This window comes from Homalodisca vitripennis, chromosome 4 (genome assembly GCF_021130785.1).
Source record: "Homalodisca vitripennis isolate AUS2020 chromosome 4, UT_GWSS_2.1, whole genome shotgun sequence".
Lineage (NCBI taxonomy): Eukaryota > Metazoa > Arthropoda > Insecta > Hemiptera > Cicadellidae > Homalodisca > Homalodisca vitripennis.
The window spans coordinates 114803922-114829479 of NC_060210.1; the positions used below are offsets into that span (position 1 = coordinate 114803922).

The following is a 25558-nucleotide window of genomic DNA, read 5'->3' on the forward strand; positions in this document are numbered from 1 at the left end:
TGTAGCTTACAGAGATATACAAATAAAATTATTATTTTGAAAGTAATTTTTTTTTAAATGCATATACATATATAAAAAATAAATAAAAATGAAAAAATTTCAAGTTTGATCATGGAAACCATATAGATAAAAAAATATTTGACTCAAAAATACCCATTTAATTTATGATATATTTAATCCTTAATAAAAGGAAACAAAAATTATAGGCCTACCTTATTTACAAATTGAGTAACATCAATTTTTGTAAAGCCGTTTAAATTTTTCTTTTTGCCATTTCTGGGCAAGGCAATGTAACAAGACCTTTGAAATTCACAGTACTTAAAATAAACATAAAACCAAAGTTATTTCTGACAAAATAACTAAAACTGTTCATAATCTAAATTTTAAAAAAGTTTTAAAACAATATTTACATCACTACAAAATGTAAATTTTCAAGATATCCATCACTCAAATCGTCGTCACTAATCACATCCACACCATTTGCAACTAGGTTACTAATTATTGTATTTTCACTTACGGGAGACTTTGAACGATGTCTTTTACTCATTTTGAAATAAAACAAATAATAAACTAAACTTTAACTGCCGTACTTTATACTGCTTTAACCTAAAACTGTGAAGAAAACGGAATATTCACAACCACGTGATATACAGCTGTCTGCAACAAGCGTGAGCAGTCAGTCGAGACGAACTGCAATTGCTCAGTCACAGACTGACAAAATACGAAGTCAAACCATTACAAACTAATATATTTCGATGCAAAATATCTTTGTGCACAAGTCTGTGAAATTTCAAAGCATTTGGTGAAATAGGTGGCCAGTAAAGTAATAAAAAGTGCACGTCCGCACTATACGGACGTCGGGAGTTGACGCCATTTTTACGACGTCCGTATAGTACGGACGTCGGGGTTAAAAGGGTTAATAGGCTATGTTCTAATTTTCTGATTTATTTCTCTAGAATATTACAACAAATAATTTTACAAAACCAAAAATACTGTTTTTAAAGTATAGTTTTTCAAAATGCCACCATTTTGTTTCAAAATTGCTAGAGCGCTGAAATTTTCACAGAATATTTTTAAAACCTATTTAATGAATTGTGTAGTTTGAAAATGTTCGGTGCATAAATGGGCAAGTAATATAAAATTAAACGTTTAAACCTATTCATGGGACACCCAGTATATGTATGTATGATCTTAGGCCATATAATGTGATATCGTGAACATGATAACTTCCGTAATTACTATACTATCCAGACTAAACTTGGTACTGAAGCAATATTTACACGTAGCTTGGATGAGGTTCATTTGCCAGTCTTAACCAAAAACATGTCAAGATGGCGGCCATTTAAAGTTTGGAAAAGGAATGGTTACATATCAGTAATGCATTATAGCACAAAACAAAAAGAGTGTTTTAGAATTCTCAGGCCATTTACAATAACGCTTGTTATTACATGTTATTTTGTATCTTGTAAGATTTTCAGATAGTAGGTACGCATACAAAGTTTTAAGTAGTATATAATAATGCGGGAACAACTGTGAACACAACAACTACCGTAGTTCTTAATACATTCGGCAATAACGCTGGTTATTACATATTATTTTGTATCTTTTTAGGATTTTCAGATAGTGGGCGTACAGTTTTAAGTAGTATACAATAATGCAGGAACAACTGTGAACACAACAACTACCGTAGTTCTTAATACATTCGGCAATAACGCTGGTTATTACATATTATTTTGTATCTTTTTAGGATTTTCAGATAGTGGGCGTACAGTTTTAAGTAGTATACAATAATGCAGGAACAACTGTGAACACAACAACTACCGTAGTTCTTAATACATTCGGCAATAACGCTGGTTATTACATATTATTTTGTATCTTTTTAGGATTTTCAGATAGTGGGCATACAAAGTTTTAAGTAGTATATAATAATGCGGGAACAACTGTGAACACAACAACTACCGTAGTTCTTAATACATTCGGCAATAACGCTGGTTATTACATGTTATTTTGTATCTTGTAAGATTTTCAGATAGTAGGTACGCGTACAAAGTTTTAAGTAGTATACAATAATGCAGGAACAACTGTGAACACAACAACTACCGTAGTTCTTAATACATTCGGCAATAACGCTGGTTATTACATATTATTTTGTATCTTTTTAGGATTTTCAGATAGTGGGCGTACAAAGTTTTAAGTAGTATATAATAATGCGGGAACAACTGTGAACACAACAACTACCGTAGTTCTTAATACATTCGGCAATAACGCTTTTTATTACATTTATTTTGTATCTTGTAAGATTTTCAGATAGTAGGTACGCGTACAAAGTTTTAAGTAGTATACAATAATGCAGGAACAACTGTGAACACAACAACTACCGTAGTTCTTAATACATTCGGCAATAACACTGGTTATTACATATTATTTTGTATCTTTTTAGGATTTTCAGATAGTGGGCGTACAAAGTTTTAAGTAGTATATAATAATGCGGGAACAACTGTGAACACAACAACTACCGTAGTTCTTAATACATTCGGCAATAACGCTTTTTATTACATGTTATTTTGTATCTTGTAAGATTTTCAGATAGTAGGTACGCGTACAAAGTTTTAAGTAGTATACAATAATGCAGGAACAACTGTGAACACAACAACTACCGTAGTTCTTAATACATTCGGCAATAACGCTGGTTATTACATATTATTTTGTATCTTTTTAGGATTTTCAGATAGTGGGCGTACAAAGTTTTAAGTAGTATATAATAATGCGGGAACAACTGTGAACACGACACCTACCGTAGTTCTTAATACCATCTGACTAAATGTGGTGCACAGACAGTATTTACAAATAGCTTCACTGAATTCGTTAGCCAGTCCCGACCAATGAAACGTTTTAAGATAGTGGCCGTTTCAAGTTATATAAATATACAATTTAGCCATTATAAATGAGTATATTTACATCTTTTACGTTTGTAACAGTTTTCACCTTGTAAGGTTTTAAGATTGTGGAGTGTTCAAATGTTTGAAAGTGTCACAATTATATTAACATGCCAACATTGAGAGTTGTGCCATCAGTGTTGTGCGAATTAACATCTCAACTAATAATGCATCTTCAGTTAGACATTTAGAGCTGACGGCCACATGAAAAATCCCCTTTATTATGACTGAACTGGAAGGGATATGTTTGTAATGTTATTTAGATTTATGGAGAGCATAGTTTGAATATGGATTATGTTTTTGTGCTATTATGAAATTGCATAACCTGTTCTAAGTTGTTCCCGCATTGTTGTATACTACTTAAAACTTTGTACGCGTACCTACTATCTGAAAATCTTACAAGATACAAAATAACATGTAATAACAAGCGTTATTGTCGAATGTATTAAGAACTACGGTAGTTGTCGTGTTCACAATTGTTCCCACATTGTTGTATACTACTTAAAACTTTGTACGCCCACTATGTGATAAGATACAAAATAACATGTAATAACAAGAGTTATTGTAAAGATGATAAACATTTTTTATTCATCAGACATCAGTAGGAATATATACACCGAAACAAAAGCATATTTTATAGTTAGTTTTAGATACTGTAAAAATAAGGATCACTTACGAAATAATCCTATCTGAATTTGAAACAATTCTCATATTTCTTTCTTGACACCGTTGGAAAATCCAATTTTGTTTTTTTTCTTCCTAAAAAAGTAAAATGAAATTATGAGTGTATAATAATCTAATACAAACTTATCTTAACAAACAAAATTTCTCATTGACACAATTTTGAATAAAAACTAATAATTTTCAGTTAAACAGCAACTTATTATGTAATGTTATCAATATTGATTCCTTTTTATAGAGACCATAATCTGTTAACATTTTTAATGGCAGATTTCTTATTAAACACAAGAAATGATCCCAGGAGTGATGAAATGAAGTGAATGAAAGTCTAGGAACCACTTTTTTGCTAGTAATAACAACTTTATAATAGCAAAATGCCTCTTATTGTGAGCGATAGTCAATTTGTACTATGTTTCTTGACATAAATTATACTTACTAAATTTGGGACAAAAAATACTTGACTGCCCTATTTTTAAAACAATGTCTCTTGAGTGCTTTAACATTACAGAAAAGGCCATTGTACAGCTTCAGACCAAAGCAGGAGAATCATCTTCTCCAAATTCCCAGCGTCACTCTTGTGAAGTGAGTGAAGCTGGTTGTTCTGATGTGTGTTGCGGAGAGCTACCTCTCCTCAATAGTGAAGTCTGCCAAATACCTTGGCTGCTCCCATGTGAGCACCTGATTGATAAGGCAACATATTTGAAACCTGTACACTGTCTCCATGACGATGGGATTAGCAGCATCACAACAGAGGGAATGGTGATCTCATCCATTAAATCATCCATTAAGTTATCGTTTCCAAGTCTGACCCACAGTCGCAGCTACACATTTTTTTCAGAGGGGCCAAGTCCTAAAATTGCCGCCCTTTCCCACCAATCCAACTGTCAACTAAAAAATTTACATTTTTGCTGCTTCTAAATAATTCAGAAGAAATTAAGTTTATAACTTGTTTATTAGTAAGATGGCAAACCAAAACAATTTTATACATGAAAATTTTTATATCTGCAGTTAAATTAGGTTGATTAAAAAAATTACAATATGTTAATGTTGCTATGATTATATTAGGACATTAATAATATTAATTACTATTTTCACAATGGCACAACCAACAGAACTAATATTGGACATTCTTTCAAGTTAAGACCACCCACTAGCTGTTTTTACAAAATAAACAAAGAAAACTTTTAAAAAGCCCACTAAACTCTGCATGGAAACTTTATAATAAATCACCATGTGATAAAAAAGGAATGAATATTATTTTTGAACTCAATGCAATTTAACTTTTTAAGATTTTTGACTGCAAATATATTGATTATGTCAAATGAAATTTGTATGCTCTTTGATGTTCAATTGATATAGTACTTGTATTTGTTAACTTTTGTAGATTTGTGCTGCAAATATACTGATTACGATAAATGAGATTTTAATGCTCTTGTTCAATTGATACAGTATTTAAATTTGTTAACCTGTTTCATTTGTTAACCTGGTTCAGATGATCATTACTAGTAATGTCTTAAAGCACTAGCTTTGTCCATTACCAAAAGTTTGTCCACATACCAATTCATCAATAACTTCTAGCATTTTGAAAGGAACATGTGACACAAAACAACACAAACATACGATACACGAGACTAGAGTAAGGTTATATTAATTTGCCGTAGTACGTGCATGGACGGACCTTTTGCTTCCAATGGTTGTTATGAGACATAAAATTTTAGTTAGTATTCCATGACTGTTTCAAGTGGTGTATGATGTCCTGAGACAGGCAGTTGCATGGTTTTAATACAAACCGTCAGTATGCAGCGGCACATTCAAATGCATAGAGAAGTAGATGTTAAACAAAATTGTAGGAGCAAACTGACTCGTGACAAGTGGTTCCGACAATTTACTCTGCATTGTGCATCCAGCCACCCTGGGGGAAGGCGACTGCAAAACCATTCTGCTCATTCTTAGATCCAGATGCAGCCTCCAACTTCTCTCATGTTCAGCGTGAACCCACTTCGAGACAGCCCTAAAGGATTCACACTTAAAAATACCACCGAACGGATGAGATCCCATCATGTTAAGACGTCGAGCCCTAACGCTGACGTAATGCTGCCTGGCTATCTGTGAAAATGCTAATCGTAAGACGAAGATTCTCATGAGCACATTCCATTATGGCTGTAACTTCTGCTTGAAAGACAATGGGATAAGGACCCATAGAGACCACCAGTTCCCTACATGGTCTCACTCCCACAATTCCAGGGTGCCACTTTCTGCTTTAAAACCATCTGTAAACCATTCTAGCTCCACTGGTAACAGAGCAATGTCACTGAACAGAACCAAGAGCACTGAACAACACATTATCACACGAACTTGGAAGGTGGAAGACAGGTGAATACCTGACTAGTACACCAACAGCATTCAGTGCAGACTTACTGCTGAAAAGTCAAGTAACACAATACTAGCTGATTTGGTAGAAACCATCAATGACCATTCAGAATCCAACAATATACTGCAGTAAAGTATCAACTATCCATCCCACAGTCAACTTTAGGAGAAATAAAAAAAAAAATTGTACTGAGAAGGAAATGTATACTACAAAGTATACATAGCAAGAGGTGTGTCACAAAGATCCATACCGGTATCAGTTCTGTTTACTCAATCAATCTTATCTTTGTCGCACATGCACTATGTACAGAATACATACCCAGGTACATTGTCAAAGTGACAACTGAAGTACTGAAATGTACTTGGCAGATGCTAACTGACACTTAATGTGCCGTACCGGAGTACCAAGTATTAGAGCACCGGCTGGTGGCACACATCACTCTACCGAATCCCTCCACATTTCACAAAGACAAACACACTACACTCTTGTTGTCTCACTGCCTCTACATGACACCAAGTAATTCTTATTATTAAATTACTGTGACACTAGATATTACAGTTTATAGTTAAACAAGTAATTGTGAGGTGGTATTTTATATTTAAAATAGCTTTAGAAAAATCTTAGTTATAGAGTATTTCCATTATTATTTTCTTTCTTTTCTCCAACCCCCCTAGTTTGCACATTTGCTGCCCCCAGGGTAGTGCTGTTCCTGACTTTATAAGATAATTTTAACCGCCTGGTTTACATTTTTGAGATGTGAGTTAAATTTTTTTCTGCTGTACTACTAAAAATGGCTGATCATAAGCATTGTGTGAGTGTATGTATGCACAATAAATCTCTTCAACACGTCTTCACCACTACATAAAAATACTTTTGCCTAAAATATAGCATTAATTGCACAAACCACAAATTTAATGTTTTCATCCCAGCTCAGGTGGCAACCAATGATCAATCATAGAAAATTTACTTTACTTTTTGTGTATTCCAATTTCTGAGTCTTCTATCAGAATGTCAAAGTGATAATTGTTTTAGTTTTAAAAAGTGTAAGTTCAGATTTCTCATGATATAAATGAAGTATTTTGCTGCTAAATCTTTTTCAGATTAACTAGTTATATTGCATATATAATTTCAACTACTTATACACAATTTTTACAGAATTACAGAAACTTTTTAATTTGCTTAATCTCCATATAGTCATAATTTACTATTATTTGTAATATAAGATAGATTTTTTTCATGTTTCTCAAATAACACAAGAAGAGAAAAAAAACATATAACACATTAAGAGCCACCCACTCAATATTATTTTATAACTCAAGGATAAAATATTCCTTGATATCAATATTAGAGTTTTCATATATAATCAAGAGTTTTTTTTATAGCAAACATTAAAATACTTACGGAACATTTGTAGTTCTTTAGCATGTCATGAAGCCGTTTCTCAAAATCAGCAACACCCTCGAAGTAGTTCTTATAAGTCATAATAAATATCTCATTAAACATCTGCTTGACTGTTTCCAAATCATCATCATCATAATTTATATCTTTTTTTATTTCATACCAAACATGCGATATGTAAGACCCATTATAATCTGAGTAGTGATACCATGTTAAGGATGATTCCTTTTCTATGCACGGGGAGAAGAAAAACTAAAACAGAAAAGTAATGTCATCATTTTATGATAACTCAGAGAAGACGTTATAATTCAATACAAAGACTTATGTATGAATAAATTTTAACATTGTTGTTGTTGTTCAGAAGTGACATTTGACAGGTAATGCTAGTTATAACTTAAGGCCAGTGTCACATTGTATGCGTGTGTCGCTGCTGGTTTGGGAATTGTCACATTAACCTTTTGAGTGTTGCAAAACTTAAGGCCAGTGTCACATTGTATGCATGTGTCGCTGCTGGTTTGGGAATTGTCACATTAACCTTTTGAGTGTTGCAAAACTTAAGGCCAGTGTTACATTGCATGTGTGTGTCGCTACTGGTTTGGGAATTGTCACATTAACCTTTTGAGTGTTGCAAAACTTAAGGCCAGTGTCACATTGTATGCATGTGTCGCTGCTGGTTTGGGAATTGTCACATTAACCTTTTGAGTGTTGCAAAACTTAAGGCCAGTGTTACATTGCATGTGTGTGTCGCTGCTGGTTTGGGAATTGTCACATTAACCTTTTGAGTGTTGCAAAACTTAAGGCCAGTGTCACATTGTATGCATGTGTCGCTGCTGGTTTGGGAATTGTCACATTAACCTTTTGAGTGTTGCAAAACTTAAGGCCAGTGTCACATTGTATGCATGTGTCGCTGCTGGTTTGGGAATTGTCACATTAACCTTTTGAGTGTTGCAAAACTTAAGGCCAGTGTCACATTGTATGCGTGTGTCGCTGCTGGTTTGGGAATTGTCACATTAACCTTTTGAGTGTTGCAAAACTTAAGGCCAGTGTCACATTGTATGCATGTGTCGCTGCTGGTTTGGGAATTGTCACATTAACCTTTTGAGTGTTGCAAAACTTAAGGCCAGTGTTACATTGCATGTGTGTGTCGCTACTGGTTTGGGAATTGTCACATTAACCCTTTGAGTGTCGCAACGTCTACCGAGTAGACAATTTGTATTTAATTAATATTACACATAACTTGGTTATGTTTTGACAAACAAATATCCCAGCAAAAATCAATTTGTAACCAATTTTGATTGTTCGCTGCTTCCTTGCAGTTATTTTTCATCACAGAGAAACAGATGCTGCAATAAAAGGAAGTTGTATTGGAGCTAAATCCAACATTCAAATTGAATCAACCTCTCCTCCAACTATAGCTACGTTATGTGTAGAAAACTCGGTTGCTCCACCGTGTTTAGAGATCATGTAAGAAACATCAAAGTGCACCTGATGAGACAATGAGACTGCCACTTCACCTATTTACAGGTGTCTTTGATGTCGAAAAGATGTAAAGGATCGTCTTGAGCTTCTTTGTTGCCGACTTTCTTTGGATCTACATCACGGACGAAAATTATTGTACTACGTCTTGCTGTTATTTTTTTCTTCTTAAAACCAACTGTCCAGTGACTTTTGCGCCACCCTGTATATAACATTTTAATTCAAATTTGAAATTTATTTTTTTGTTTTTGTTATAACCTATATTTTTTATGTAAATAAAAATTAAATTATAATATTATATGTAAAAAATACCCTGTTTTTATAACACACAAATTAAAAAATTTATTTAAACTGTTGAATTGATTTTTAAATATTTTTTTTACCACACACTTGCAAAACCGTAGGAAATGCTCCAGCAATTTATGCATATGACTTGGGGAAATACAACCTAATTGCATGCTTTTCCGGCTCTGTACACATCTTCATAAATAGGGAAAATGTAAACCTTCGGTGAACTAGATTTGGTACCAGTTATCGCTGTGGAATCTTAACTCAAAAAAAGGTAATTTGGAGTTCCCATAATACACATTGTGCGTCTTACTAATAGCCCAGTTCTATTTAATAAATTTGTTAAGGAAAGACAGGGATAAGTTTTTCATATTTTCACTTGAGAGCTTCATTATTTGATAGATTTTTATCTTGTGTGCGAAATGGATACTAATTACATTTGTATGTACACCAGCAGAGAAATGACTAGCAGTAAACCTTAAGAGTTGGCTGTACAAGAGCCTAACTTTGTTTCAGCCCTATAAGAGAAATATTAAACTTCAAGCACTATCTCTCTTATTTGTACTTGTAGAGTTATAAGAGATCTCAATTTTAAAATATACTAAAAGAGTAGATTCGTAACTTCTAACTAAGAATCATAAAATTCTAATTTAACTTTTACTAAAAATTAAAATACTGTGCTACTTATTTTATTTATAAAAGATTATGTACCAAACTTTGCACAAACAAACAGTTTGATGAATACAACAAAAATAAAAACCCGTCACAAATGTACAAGAGTTGAACAAAAAAAAAAACAGTAGCTTATTTCATTAACACTCAAATAAGTGCATGTAAGATAAGCAACATTGCCAGGAATATGAAAATACTGCGTCATTTTATATTTAAGCTCCATAAAATACTATCAAGAATGTTATAGGGAACCTAGTAGATTTTCTGGTAAACCATTGTTTTCAGATAGTAAATTTCTTACATTCCCCTCCAATTTAAATACTGTATTATTTAATCCGTCAAAATTACCATGTCTATGAATGTGTGCTTTCATTTCATGGGTATATATTCTCATCAGAATACCATTAAAATTCTCACACATAAAATTGGGACTCTTTCAGAACCATCTCATATAAAATGGGACGAAGCTATTTAATTTCCTGCCTCCTCAAGTAAGGGCTGGCAGAAAAAAAATAAAATCTTTGTAAAATAAAGTCAAAGTACTCCTGCTAGAACAAGGCTACTATAGTGTTGCTGAGTTTGTGTCTGGAGCTACAACGCTTTTATTAATTTCCAGTTTGTTGTCAACCCATGCTATATTAGAATAACATGTTCCACATGCTGTATAGTTGTACTTTGATGCAATTATGCAGTTTGACCTATGTGACTATGACTAATTTGTGGACTGAGGTAGTAGGGAGATAAATTGATTTGTAGTGACAAAAACACTAAATAAGACCACTCCCTTAAATTTGAATGTTGATTTTAGCTCCAGTTCACCACCCTTTTATTGCATCGTCTGGTATCTGACGTTATTTCGGACTTTACTCCTGGAATCTGGAATCATGTTCGTCTGAAAAGATCCAAAGAAAGTCGGCAACAAAGAAGCTCAAGACGATCCTTTACATCTTTTCGACATCAGAGACACCTGTAAATAGGTGAAGTGGCAGTCTCATAGTCTCATCAGGTGCACTTTGATGTTTCTGACATGATCTCTAAACACAGTGGAGCAACCAAGTTTTCTACACATAACGTAGCTATAGTTGGAGGAGAGGTTGATTCAATTTGAATGTTGGATTTAGCTCCAATACAACTTCCTTTTATTGCAGCATCTGTTATCTGATGCTGACTCAGACTTGACGAAATGATGTCACCCAACACTAAATGAGACTGATTCCATTTACCTTAATGATGAGTATTTCTAAACTCAGTCACCTCGTTCTTTACACAGTGACAAATGAGACTGCCACTTCACCTATTTACATACGAAGGTGTTGAAACGATGTTAAGGTTTGTTTTGAGCTTCTTCGTCACTGACTTTCTTTGGATTTCTTCAGACAATGCACAAATAAAATTGTTACTTAATACTCCTACATGCATAAAAAAACATCTACACTAGAAGATTAATACAAAAGTGAACAAAAACATACAGGTTGAGAGTACAAACCTTATGAAGCTTAGAACCAATACATTCATGCCAGTATTCCTTGTTTAAAGTTTTCTTAGGAGGCTTTTCCACTACTCTCCACTCTTTGTCCTGAAACTAATTCATTATCAATTAGAATTAATTATACCAAAATCTTTCAGGTTGTTTTTTTTTTATATAGAAAGTCTCTGCACTTAGTGCTGAAAGAAAAGTGAGGCTTCTTATTTATGTTTTAGACCCTCAAATTACCAAAGAGGCTTTTACTGATAACTATGAGATTTGAGGGCTCCTGTTTTCTGATGTCCTTTGAACTGAGGAGATAAGCTCTTAGGATTTTTTCTTGTTTTTCAGATAGCAGGATAGTTTAGCCAAATGCGTTCTGCTAATTCTTCTACCTCTCCGCAGAGTCTGCATTCATCAGTCTGGCTTAGACCTACATTCTCAGATGTTTCTTAAGAGGGTCGTGTCCTGTCAGCATCCCAAGTACTAGTCGTATATCCTCCTTGCTTAGATTTAGGAGTCTTAACTTTCCTCTTGCATATCAAGAGATAAACATTTTTGATTGCCTGGGTGTTGAGGCCTTTCTCCAAGTCTCTAATCTAACATTTACCAGAGCTTTACTGTAGGAGAAGGCTACTCCACAATTTGGATCTGATCCTACCAAAAGGTTTTCAGAACCAATCTTGGCAAGAACAACAGCTATTTCATTGCCACATATACCTTTATGGTCAGGCACCCAGCCAAGGGCAACTTTGTTCATATTTGCAAGTTCCTTTACTGTATTCCTATGCTGTCTTTGAGTCAAAGGAGCAGGTGCAGAGCACCTTTAATGCTGACTGATTGTCTGGAAGTATTAAATACTCTGCATTTTTAGGCCTCCTTTATGTTAACCTGTGTTTCAACTACCATGACTTTGCCCTTCGGTCCACGTACACCATGTCCTGCTCTAGAGTCTAGACATAAATCATCAATGTAAAACCTCAGTACCCCTTCAGTAGGGGAGGCCTTCTTTGAAATACATTTATCTATATTTCCTATGGAGACAAGATATGCTTTTTCAAAGGTGTATTTCTTTACTATGCACTCAGACACATAGTTATCATGCCAGCCTCAGGAGAATCCTGTATTATTGCCAGGTGTCCTTCTGAGGAGGTAAGCTTAATCACCTTTCTACTCAACAGCTTCTCAGAACTTAAAGCAACTGTATTCTTCACCTTCTGTCCCAGAGTAATGTATCCCAAGTACTGCTTTCAGTGCCAGAGTTGGACAGGAGCTCATTGTTCCGGTAATGGTTACAAATGCTAGCCTTGGAAGACTCTGTAGCCTTTGGGCTGCTGTATTTTGTTCTCCTTTCAGCCACCACACAAGGCCTCATTGATCCAATATATCATCGTGTTTTAGTCCTCATTTATATCAATTGCAAGAACAGAAAGCTTTAGATAAAAGGTTTTCAATATGTGGATTCCATGTCAGCCTTTTGTCTAGAACTACCCCTAGATACTTGACTACTCCAGAAAACATTAATCTAGTATTTTCCAAAACAGACGGAGTTAGTTAAAAGTTACTTTTTCTGGTGTAGGTTTTAGACATCATTTTGATGGGTTAATCCTCAGATCCTCCCCATGACACCTGTTCGTTATAAAGTTAAGGGCTTCTTGAGTGAGGTCTTTATTCCTTCTCCTGACCATTATAGACAATAGACAATAGACAATTTATTGGCCATTAATAATTTTCAATAAAATTACAATAGGCTTCGTCAAATATTAAGGCTTAAATTACTAGCCTAATCTAAAGTTAAAAATCCTTATGAACGATCTCACAGCTAAAATATTCATTAATATTATAGAAAGGTCTATTTTTTAGCCAAGAATACAATTTATTATTAAAAACTTGACATGGTAAAGTTTGAACAGCATAAGGTAACAAATTGAACATTTTAATGCCTAAGGTTGTATGGTAATTCATGGTTTTACCTAATCTAGCTCTATCTACATTTAACTTATCTTTATTTCTTGTATTATAGTGATGAACATCATTTCTTTTCAAAACCATGTGTGACTTTTTTCTTACATCTACTAATACCTCATAAATATACAGATTTATAACAGTTAAAACACCAATATTTACAAACAAAGGTTTACAATGATCTAACACAGGTGCATCCGCTAAAATTCTCACAGCCTTCTTTTGGATTACTAGCACCTGATCAATGCCTGTACCATTACCCCAAATTATTAAACCATATCTAATAATACTTTCAAAAAATGCAAAGTAGGCCATTTTTATATACCTTTGTGATACTATTTTTTTTAAATTACACAATAAGTAAATAACCCTAGATAATCTCTTGCATACATAATCAATGTGTTGTTTCCAAGATAGCCTGTTGTCCACTATTATCCCCAATAACTTAATAAAAACTTCAGATTCAAATATAGGCCTATTAATATTCTTAAGAGTTATTAACATTTGTTTTGTTTTTTCTGCGTTTAAATAGAGACCATTTACATTAAACCAGTTAACAGTTTCATTCATTGTAGTCTCTACCAAGTTGTTTAAGTAAAGCAAATTTGTGTGACTATTTAACAAAGTGGTATCATCAGCATATATAGTAGTAAAACTAGAGACATTAAAACTTAAATCATTAATAAATATAATAAACAAAACAGGACCCAACACAGATCCCTGTGGCACACCTATATTTATATCAGCCACTTGGGAATAAGCTCCATTAACCATAACAACCTGTTTGCGATTTGCAAGATAGGACCTTAACATGTTCAAATTCTTTGCACGAAACCCATAGAATTCCAATTTGTTCACCAGTATATCAGGTCTAACACAATCAAATGCTTTGCTCAGATCACAAAGTGTGATCTGAGCCCAACAATTATTTTCCAAAGCTAAGAGAACATTAGTTACAAGAGTATTTACAGCTTTAACCGTTGAACAATCAGTGCGGTAACCAAATTGACTAGAACTAAATAATTTGAGATTTTCAAATGAATACATATTTGATGTTTAAGTAATTTCTCAATTACCTTAGACAAGATTGGTACACATGAGATAGGCCTATAATTATTCGGACAATCAAGTGAGCCATTTTTATACACAGGTACAACTTTTGAAAATTTTAAACATGTTGGAAAAATCCCTTCCAATACACAACAATTAATAGAATATGTCAAAGGCTCAATTATATAATCAATAACAGCTTTAATTAAAATACTACTTAATCCATACACATCTTTAGAATGGGAATTTTTTAGAGATAAAACAATTTTACGAACATCATCTACAGTGACAGGACAAAAAACACACTCCTCAAATGGAGGCAATAACTTATTAAGACATTGATTTGCACTATTCACAGAACTTTTCACTTTGGCACTGATCTCTTCAATAGCTGTCACACAGTGTGAGTTGAATTCATCAGGCAGAATATTACTGGACCGACTGCGTAGGGTTTCCTTCCCCGATGCCTTGTTAATGATTGTCCATGCTGCTCTACATTTATTGACTGAATTTTCTATGTAATCTTCATTACTCTGTCTCTTTGCTTCTTTAATAGCCAGTCTATAGCGCCTTCTAAGAGTTCTCAGCAAGTTGAGTAAATTATCATTATTCGTTCTATTATAAATGTCATGACAACACAAAATTTGCTTTTTCATGTTCTCTAGCTCTGGGGTATACTAATTTAAATTTTGCTTTTTAGTTCTATTATTAGGTTTATTAATCTTTATCTCTTGCATTGGATGGCATTGATTAAAAATTTCTAAAAATGTATTATGAAACAAATCAAAAGTTTCTTCTGCTGTTAAGTTACAATTCTGAGGAGCAATAAAATTCCAGTCTACCTTACTTAAACAGTATTTAAACCCCTCCAGGTTCACAGTTGTATACCTTCTTGCAAATTGAATTGAAGGCCTACTTGAATTTATTTTACCGGGGCCATCAGTCTTCTTATTGATAGGCCTATTCTCTGCCAACCAAACCATAATTTGAATAGCCTTATGATCTGACAACAAAGGTTCAAAAATATGCAGCTCGTAATTTTTAGGGCAGAGGTCAGTAATAACATTGTCCAAACAGGCTTCTCCACGAGTAGGCAAATTATTTACACAAAACAAATTATATTGCCGGAGACAGTTCAAAAAGTCATTTACACTAGGTTTTGAGGTGTTTCGGATATCAAAGTCAGCATTAATATCTCCACAAATTATTACTTTACATTTAGGCCTAAGTCTGATTAAAAATCTCAGAAGTTGATCTAACTTGTCCAGAAAGACATTTACTTTACCTTCAGGGGAACGGTACAGAGAAATAATAATGACATTTAATTCAATCAGCCTGATAGCACACACCTCAAAATGTAATTCTTCACAAAATTTATTTACGTTCAATTTCTCAGTGACAAATTTATTAGATAAAAGTATACTTACTCCTCCTCTTATATGTGTCACACGGCAGTATGCACTACCAACCAAATAGTCATCGGGTACATTATAAGTCACTTCATTATCCCGTAACCAATGTTCACTGAGGCACACAATATTAAAATTATCAGATTTTAAAATCTCTTCAAGCTGTTCAACTTTTTTATGCAAACCTTGAATATTAATATAAAACATTTTTAAGTTAGGCAAGTTCAAACATTCCAAATCAGTCATGTTGACCATGTCATTAGCACTAGGTCGTCAGCATAACATTGTAGTTTTATACCCCCTTCTTCTAATTTGGCCAAGAGATCATTTACCACCATCACCCAGAAAAGGGCAGACAGAAGGGGCATCCTTGGGGGCACCTTTTCCAGGCTGTAATTATCTGTATGACAGGCTGAGACGAGTCTCTAAATTTTTCAGTATAAACACCACCAATGTCGTCCTCCAGTTCCTTGGAATAAACCCAATAGAATAGCTGCTTCTAAACAGGGTTGTTTAAAAGAATGGATATCTTATAGAAGGGCCAGAAAGACTCCATCTGCCCCCAGTGATTTGAAGGACTCAAAGGATATAATAGCCCATTGAATCCTTTCTGCTGTAAAGAATTTGCTTGATTACTCTCTAGACCTAGCAACCTCTTAACTGGTTCTTTATCCCCTCCCCCAGAGAATAGGAATTCTCCTCTCAAGGTGAGAGTCCACTCGGAAAATGCGTCTACAGCAGGAAAACTAATGTCACCTGCTACTCTCAGTTAGGCTACCATTTGCCTTAAATAATTAACCCCCAAGGGATTTGAGTAGTCGATTTGGAGATTTTGGAACCTGTCAGCCTCTAGTAAACAGTTAATATATTTAAAGAAGTAACTCAGGTTCTTCTTTTCTTTTAACTAGTTTCTTAAATTCATTCTTTCACCTCTCAGGATTACTCTTAAAAGAGTGAAAAACTTAATAGTCGCAGGGGCGTACCGAGAATATCTCTTTGCGGGTGGATAAGTTTTTATTATTATTATTATTAATTATACACTTGCAAACATTTTACCACTAAAAATACACAAGTATCTTAAGATGAAAAGACAATACTAAAAATGTGAAACTTTCATGGAATTTAATCCCTCCCTACTCCCTATAGGTTTGCTCCTGAATTGCCATAGCAAGCACATACAAGTCACAATAGTTCTAAGTTTTCTAGAGTGCTTTTACTAAAACAGTGAAGGGCCTATTTGGCTCTACCCAACCTATATATTACCTATAACTTCAGTATAACATGGTTTTTTTAAAAACTCTGATAAATTAGTTCTAAATTGTAATTACATTGCAGAGTACATACTAAACTGATAGAATGCTTTGATAAGAGAAAGTGATATCAGGGCTGACACAGCAGCCTAACGATATGTGTGTAAAGTAATCTGATATATCTTACTGATACATGCGACCAAGATACAATTGTGATATACTACATTGATATGAGCTAACATACACATCAACTACCAAGTACATTGTGGATGAACTAAAATAAAAATGACCGTTCTGAGGTAAACTTAGACCTGTACCCTATCTTCAACATAGTATTTTCCAGTATCAAACAATAATTTAAACCTTAACATACACACAGTATATATAGTACAAAACAATTATTTTAACCACAACATATATATGCAGTACTTAACAGTATAAAATTCGAATTTAAACTGCAACACATACATGCATTAGATACAGTATCAAACTATAATTTAAAACACCAAACATGCATGCATTATAGTATCAAACAATTAACTAAAACACAGCACATACATGCAGTATCAATGCTTGCACTGGCCAGGAGCTCATTTTGAGTTCATCTAGGTTCATTCTAATGTGGTTAGCGATCCGTAACTGGTCGCTGTGTCATCTCCACTTCTATGACATATTTAACCATCAAATTGGGATTTAACCCTGATAAATATGATATCTATGTACGTTCCTAATGAACTAAACCATCCAAAAAATGAATTGAAATTTCTGATAAATCTCATAACTTTTTTTGTTCTCTTAGGAGAAGAAGCTTATAAATTTTACCTAGTCCTATAAGGACCTTTGTGCTGCTTCCAGAGTGACAGGATATTCTGGATGGGTAAGGTTAGGGTGTAGGGGCTGCCAGCTATCGAGATCCATGAGGAAGAGTTTAGGGCACTAATCTCAATTATGTCCCCTCGAAAGAAGGCCAGCTCTAAACCAGCCTCTCCAGTCAAAGCAGGCAAGGAGGAGAACCTCAGACACTTATGGAATGAACCCCACCAACTCCAAAAGTCATCTCCTGCAGTAGACTAGACCTATCGAATTACCCTTGCACCCCAGAATCTCAACATTTACTCTTTGTTGTGCCCAGTGGTAGGTTCAACTGGAAGGTATAAACCAGCCAAAAGTGATCCCTGCTGTATTAAACTCATCACTTGGATTAGACAGCAGGTGCATGGTTAGAGCCAGTTGCAAAGTTGAGAGCGAGAAGAAAAAAACTACCTGTATTTCCAAGTTTCATACCTACAGGAGTTTTCATTTTGTAAGAATGAAACTCATACTACTAAAAAGAGCAGCTCTTACACTTACACTTTTTGTTACATGTCTACAGGTAGACATATAACAAACTTTAAAACAAATCCAACATATTTTGATATTAGAAGAATGTATAGGGTAAACTGCTAGTGTTTGACACTAGAGTACTTATTAGGCAATAACTAAGTTTTCTGCTAATGTTTTGACTTTTTTATCATTCCATATGGTAGTCCAGGCTTTTTTTCAATGGTGTCAACTGTTTTAATAATTTTGGAGAGAGTTTCATTTGGAGGGAAAATATCAACTGAGTATACAGTACTTTCTTTCTGGAAGCTTATGAAAAACTTATGAGGTAATTTGAGATATTAACCAATTTCATCTGTCACATTTTCCTAATTAGACAATCCTTATAAGTTGAGGCATTTGCCCAAATAAATTTACTTTGTTTTAAGCATTTACTTAATGCATTGAGTAAATTCTTTTATAGGTTATGTCACTGTCAATAACTAACATTCCAACATGTGTAAAGTTTTAGTCATTGACACCAGGTGTCATTGGCTAAATGACTAGAAAATAAGTGTTCTGTCTCTGACAACTCTCATATGACTAGATCTAAATATTGTAATAGCCTAATAGTATTTCAATACTGGTGCTGACTTACTGCAGATTGTGACAAAAATATAGGCGAAACATTTAAGACAAGACACAATAACTACCGGTAATACCTTAGAAGCAATGATGCATTTCTAACTTACAAACTCAACAAGCAAGAAAGAAATCTTTGAGTTTTATTATTAACTTGCATTTGCATCAAGGCCTTTAATATTAAAGTAAAATTAACCCTTCCAGGGTCAACTTAATGTAGCCTTAGATTGCCTATTATTCATGTGTTAGGGTAACAAAAATTTTTTTGACCAAAACTAGTCAATTTGATTTTAAATTGCTTACCTGTCATGGAAAAATGGAAATCTATCCATAAATAATTTTTCCCGCCCTTTTTTGTGTGATAGACCAGTATGCGTATATAAGCGTCATTGACTCTTCCACGAATTGACATGTGTATATAAATATAATTGATGTTTAGGTTTAGCGTAATAAATACATTTTATGATTAAAAACAAGTTTGTATTACATGATTAGGGTTAACATACAAAACAAATAAAGTAAAAACTAATCATATGACAAAGGAGATTTATCACTGTCCATTCACATAGTCCTCCATGGTATGGTAAGCTTCGAAACAGCTATCTGGGTGAAAGAACGGTTTGTTGACACACGTTTTACAAAAATAGAGTTTCTTTTCGCAGATTTTTTTGTAGCAGACATGGCATCGATGACCCTTTGCGTCTCTTCCCATGAGATGAAGTTTTCCGTCTAGCCGTGGTTCTTTGGCTTCGGCAGTTGGTGGTCTTCCAGGTCTTCTCTTTTCAGGGTGATTGAAATTAGCAGCAACACGATCAGATACAAGCTGTTCAATCAGTTTTAGTCTGAAGTTCTTGTGCGTAATGGGCACTTTTCCACAAGCTGTTTGTTTTTCTTTACACAGAATATAGGAATTCACAACTCCTACCTCAAGTATTCAAAAAAACATTTTTCGGTACAAGTTCCGGCTGCGGTGCATGAACTGATAGTTGGCTATAAAGTGATCGCTCCTGTCAACACCGCCCATATGTTTATTGTAATCAATTATGCAGTTTGGTTTCATTATTGGGGGCTGGTCAGGAAATCTACTTGGAACTGGTGTCATGTCATTTTTACTGGCCTTGTGTTTTGTAGTCAACATTGTAACAGGTCTCTTATCTTTCCAACAAAGAACAGCGACATTTTTCTTTCTAAATGTTTGAAGGTCTCCACTTTTCATCTTTTTAGTTTGAAACTTTGGCATATTTTGGCGATTTTGCATAACAGTACCAGTCACATACATATTCTTGCTCTCAAGTTCCTCAGCAAGTTGTGGGCTATTATAATACCTGTCCACGTAAACTACAGATTCACACAATTGTGACACAATTTGTGTGGTTTTCAGAAGTTGAGACCCTGGAATGATTTCTTGTTTACTCATGTATGGTATAAAGTTGTATATATATACCCATTACTACTATCAGAAAGGACATAGACTTTGAGGCCAAACTTGACCGGTTTTTGGGGGTTATACACCCTAAAAACGACTTTGCCCCTAAATGAAATTGTGCTTTCGTCTACTGAAATATGACATGATGGGTTGTAAAAAAGCATGCACTTTTCCTTAATGTAATTAACCAATGATCTTATTTTCAAATCACGAGCGGTACCAGCTTCGTGCGAAAAATGCAAGTTCCACAAATACAATAAAAATGTCTGTTGAGAGAAAACATCTCCAAAAAACTGCATTCGATCAACCCATTTCACAGAAAAATAATCTTTCATTGCAGTCCTAGGATGAATACCCATATTCAAAATCACTCCTAGTAAAGCTTTTAGATCTGTTACTTTCATGTCAGTCCAGTTTTTGAACCGACTTTTGGGGCTAGTAACTCCAGCTCTGCGATTATTAGCAAACAAGTTTGTTTCTTTGCATATTTCATCCAACAGTATTTCGTCAAAAAATAAACCAAAGTACTCTAAGGGAGTGGTATTTTCATCAAAGCTTTCTGGTAATACAGGTCCAGGATCTACAATTTTAGACTGAATGGTACTTACTGGGCCATTGTCATCATGTGTAATGTCAACCCACACGTCAGGAGTGTCATCATTGTCAAAACTGTTATCACCCACCACATCACTTTGTTCCCCATTTGTTCCACTAGCGGCATCGGCAACAGATCCTTCATCCCCACTTCCTTCGGTTGCACTCAATGTTCCTATCCCCTTTAGTCCAGTCCCATTATCCTCATCAACGTCCATGTCTTCATCACCATTAGACTCATAACTAAAATCACCTTCTGATACTGACCTGTCAAGCCAGTCAATTATGTCACGATCGTCCGGGTTGCGCGCCATTATGCAATACAGAAACACAAAGACAACCGTTCAGTACGCAAGTATGAAACAGTCTAACAACTTTAGTTCAGTACGGCGAGTGGAGAGCGACTCAGTTAACAAAGAGGCAACCGACAATGACCTTCATTCAGTTGCCACTAAAGCCCCTCCCCCCCCCCCAAGCAGATCAAGCCACTCCGGCACCACCCCCCCCTCCAACCATACTGCCGCCAAACTACTTATATCACGTTCCCGATTAGCTGGAATAGCTGACAACTGCAAACAATAAGGATATTCGTAAACATGATTATGCGTATATACACGCATTTGACGCTTGGCCAAAATAAGTGTATGCGTAAATATACGCATATGACCCCCGGGAACAGTTAAGTTAGGCGTATATAACCGTCATTGACCCTGGGAAGTGTTAAGTCTAACCATATTGATGGATCCCACTAAGCCTTCAAAGACATTGATCATAATTTATTATTTCCAGATGGCTCCTGTAAAAAAAAAAAAATGCGCAGTCACCACCTGTTGTGAAGAAATCGAGCTGCAAGAAAAAGCCAAAATTCGCCTACAGCCACAAACAACTGCGCATTAGATCCTTATAAAAAAGGAGAAAGTGCATTTTCTGTGAGTAAAATGTTTGACATCCCTCGATTTACTTTGATATATAAAGCCACAGAAAAATCTGCCCTGAATGAGGAAAGAAGATAAGAATCTGCACCTTGTCTTGGTTTAAATGCCGAAGAGATGTTGAAAAATTGGGTTCTTGCCATGGCTAAAAGAGGCTTCCCAGTTTTTAAATCCAATTTAATAGCCTCAGTCCAACAAAGTTTACGTGACAAAAGTCTGAGGAAATTTCCCCCCAAGGACGGTCAGATCCCACATGGCTTAAGCTTTTTCTAAAAAGATATTGAATAATGAATATCCTGTTAGTTTTTTTTTTTGTATGATTTTGTTTATTTTGAAGTGACTTTTCTGGTGCAGGATTACCAGAAATTCTGGATCATCGGACAATAACATGGGTGATCGCTGAATCATGATTCATACAAAAGAATACAGCTATAACATAATGTTAAAATGCAAATACAGTACTGCATCTGTTACCATTGACATAAGGATAAACATTTCAAATTAAAAATTACTGTAAGATATAGAAAAAAACATTTTTTTATTGTTCACTACATTTTTAAAAACAGAACATTAACTGACATTACTATACCTAATTTCATAACTACTAAAATCAACTACATAACTAAGCTATGGTGGGAAGGGTTAATACAATGCAAATGTTGAGTTCAGCTCCAGTTCACCTTTCTCTTACGTGAAGCATCTGAAATCTGATGCTGTCGCAGACCTGATTCCTGAAATCTGGAGTCACATTCGTCTAAAGAGATCCAAAAGAGTGTCATGCTAAACTCAACATTCGCACTAAGCATAAGTCGTAATATATGCCAAAATAAGTAAAGAAGGCCTACAGTAAACTTTGAATTGATATTCAGGACGGTAAATTAGAATTTAGTTGAATCCTACTATATTTTGTAAATTTACATCTCATTTGCATTACATCTCAAAAACTTCTCACAATATGCAAACCAATGATCTCTGAACAGTTATAATGTTAGTTTCCTTCAGCAAAAGTTATATACTTGTTTAATGAATATGCCGCTTCAAACGAGCTGATTCGATCCTTTTCTACTATTCTTCATCGTCTGACACATGCTCTTAAAGTTCACGGGTTGAGGATTGACTGTACTTTGAACAACTATTCCATCTGTAAATTCTTTCTCAATAGGAAAATTCTTTATCAATCTCAACCCAATCTACAATTTCCTCTTCGGGAATATTTGCCAAAGGACTGTTTCTAGATCCACTAACATCAAGCAATTCAGTCACTACGTCCAAATTTTTTTTCTTCCTCAACAGTTTGAGTTATTGAACCATCTTTGCTAATTGCCTTTGGTTTCCAAAGTTTTACTCCGGCACCTTTGTACAATCACTTCTATAACTTGAGACTATGAGAGTGCAATAGCATACATAACATCCTTGATATTAAATTTCTTTAGAAATTCAAGTTACATCACAATCCGATTTTAAAAGTCCCTGAACAAAGGAGCACCTATAAAAACATTTAAAATTAAAGCACCATCTGTGATATTAATGTTTAACTTTTTTGAATTTTTTATATGTAATGGATGTTTTTACATTTTATCATCACTATGCATTACTTTAAATGGAACTTTAAGTGGTAATTAGTTTTGTATTTCAAATATTGACTGACTACCTCAGCAACAACAAATGGGTGGTATCAGAGAATCCGAAAGTAGAAATCAAGATGTCAAGTGGTGTTCCACAGGGATCTGTGTTAAGACCAGTGCTTTGAAATGTCCTATATGACGGAGTGTTAAGGATGCAATTGCCAGAAGGAGCAGTAGTTGTGGGGTACGCCATTGACCTGGCAGTAGTTGCGTTTGGATATCCAAAAAGGAGCTAAGTGCATGTGCAAATGAGGCAGTACAAAGGGATATTCACATGCTGAAACTTGCCCCAGAGAAAACGGAAGTAGTTGTCATGTCAGGAAGAAGAGTGTTCCTGGAGCCAGTAACGACTGTGGTTGACGAGTTCATCATCACAGCAAAGGAGAGGATCCGGTACCTCGGGCGTATGGTTAGACCAGTGGAGGACATTCCATGCACATGTACAGGAGGTAGTGCATCAGGCAGATATAAGAACTATGGCTCTTGGACGATTAATGGCAAATGTAAGAGACCCAAAGCAAGGAACCAGATGACTTCTATCATCTGTTATCACCTCGATGTTCTATATGCAGTACCAGCATGGTACCGGGCTTTGAGACTGAAGATAGCCAGGAAGAGACTCGACAAGTTACAATGCAAGGTTGTACTGAGGGTGTGCAGTGGATATAGGACGATATCCAGAGAGACGGTTTTCGTCGTGAGAGGAGTCCCTCCCATGGAGCTGTAAGCTAGAGAGAGAGAGGACAAAATTTATAATGGGATGAGAAAAGGGGAGGCCAGAATGCAAATCATGAGATGGTGGCAGGACAGGTGGGGATCAGCAGAGAAAGGAGAGTGAGGAGAGTGGGTCGTGGACAAGGATACACTGACTACCATGTCACCCAGTTTTTAAGCGCACATGGGAGCTTCCGCAGCTACCTACACAAGCCAGGCAAAAGCTAAACTGCAGAGTGCTGGGGTACTGTCATGAGGCTGATGACACAGCGGAACATACATTCTCTGTATGCTGATGGTGGCAGGCAGAGAGAAGAAATGGGGTGCAGTAACTCACTGTGGGGAAGATGTTGGAGAGTGAGGGGGCATGGGAGGACGTACCTCGAATAATTAAGAAAATCGATACGTAAAACCAGAGGCTCTCCATGGGAATAAACCAACCCAAAAATGAAGCTATGAATTAACTGAAAGCTAAAAGACCCTTTAAGAGCTGAAGTAATACTAACTGGTGGTCCCGACTCTTGCAGGATGAAGATGAAAGGGCGGGGAGTATTAGTGGGTGAGAGCCTCACATGCCAGGGGGAACCATCAAGGATAGGCGGTACCCACTAGGTATCTGATAGAGATTTCCCCCTCCTCTTTAAGCAGAGAAAAAAAATTTTAATTGTTGTACTTGGCTTTACCTGTGTTACCATTTGTTAATTGTTAGTTTTAATTTTCTGTGAAGAATGGATTTTATTACTTGAATTATATTTTAACTTTAAGTAGAGATGTACCAATAAAGACGTAACTAGTATATACTTTTGTATTGTAATGCCTTGTGGCAATTTGACTTCAACTGTATGAGTTACCAACTTGTTTTTGTTACAATAAAGACTTTGATGGCCTTTACAGTTGTACAAAACAAAGAGGATTTTGCTGTCTTCTGGCAGATTCAGTTTTTTTTGTTTATTATCCTTAACCTGTGAGACAAAGTAATTTAAAAACCAATCTTTAAATAAATTTTCAGTTATCCAAGCATTACGTTGAACGTCATAATGAATAGGCAATTATTGCATTTTAAAATACTCTTGGTTTTCTTCATTTTTCGATCATATAAAGTATATTCAGTGGATCCAAACATTTCTCAGCTGATCTGAAAAATTACAGTCACCATCTGCAATGTTCAAATATTCTTTAAATCTTTGGAATTTTTGATAAAAGAGTCAGTTTTTCCTACCAATGGCGTTAAAATGTCCAAAAGGACTATAGACAATTCCCTGCAAGGTGAATAATGAGAACTAATAATACGCTGAAGAGGGATGCACCATTGGTAGGAAAATCTCTTTTATAAAAAATTCCAGGGATTTTATAGAAAAGTCAAAA

The 25558-nt window shown here is 35.1% G+C and overlaps 1 protein-coding gene across 7 annotated transcripts in view; it reads right to left on the reverse strand.

The window, feature by feature from the left end:
- LOC124359964 overlaps positions 1 to 25558 on the reverse strand; it is a 52241-nt gene that overhangs the window by 12574 nt on the left and 14109 nt on the right. For all 7 annotated transcript variants that reach the window (XM_046813165.1, XM_046813161.1, XM_046813160.1 and 4 more), the window contains 3 exons: positions 11309 to 11404; positions 7390 to 7638; positions 3613 to 3695 (listed from right to left, as the gene is read on the reverse strand). In XM_046813165.1, the coding sequence (XP_046669121.1) occupies positions 3613 to 3695; positions 7390 to 7638; positions 11309 to 11404 (428 nt within the window). The remainder of the gene's footprint in view (positions 1 to 3612; positions 3696 to 7389; positions 7639 to 11308; positions 11405 to 25558) is intronic.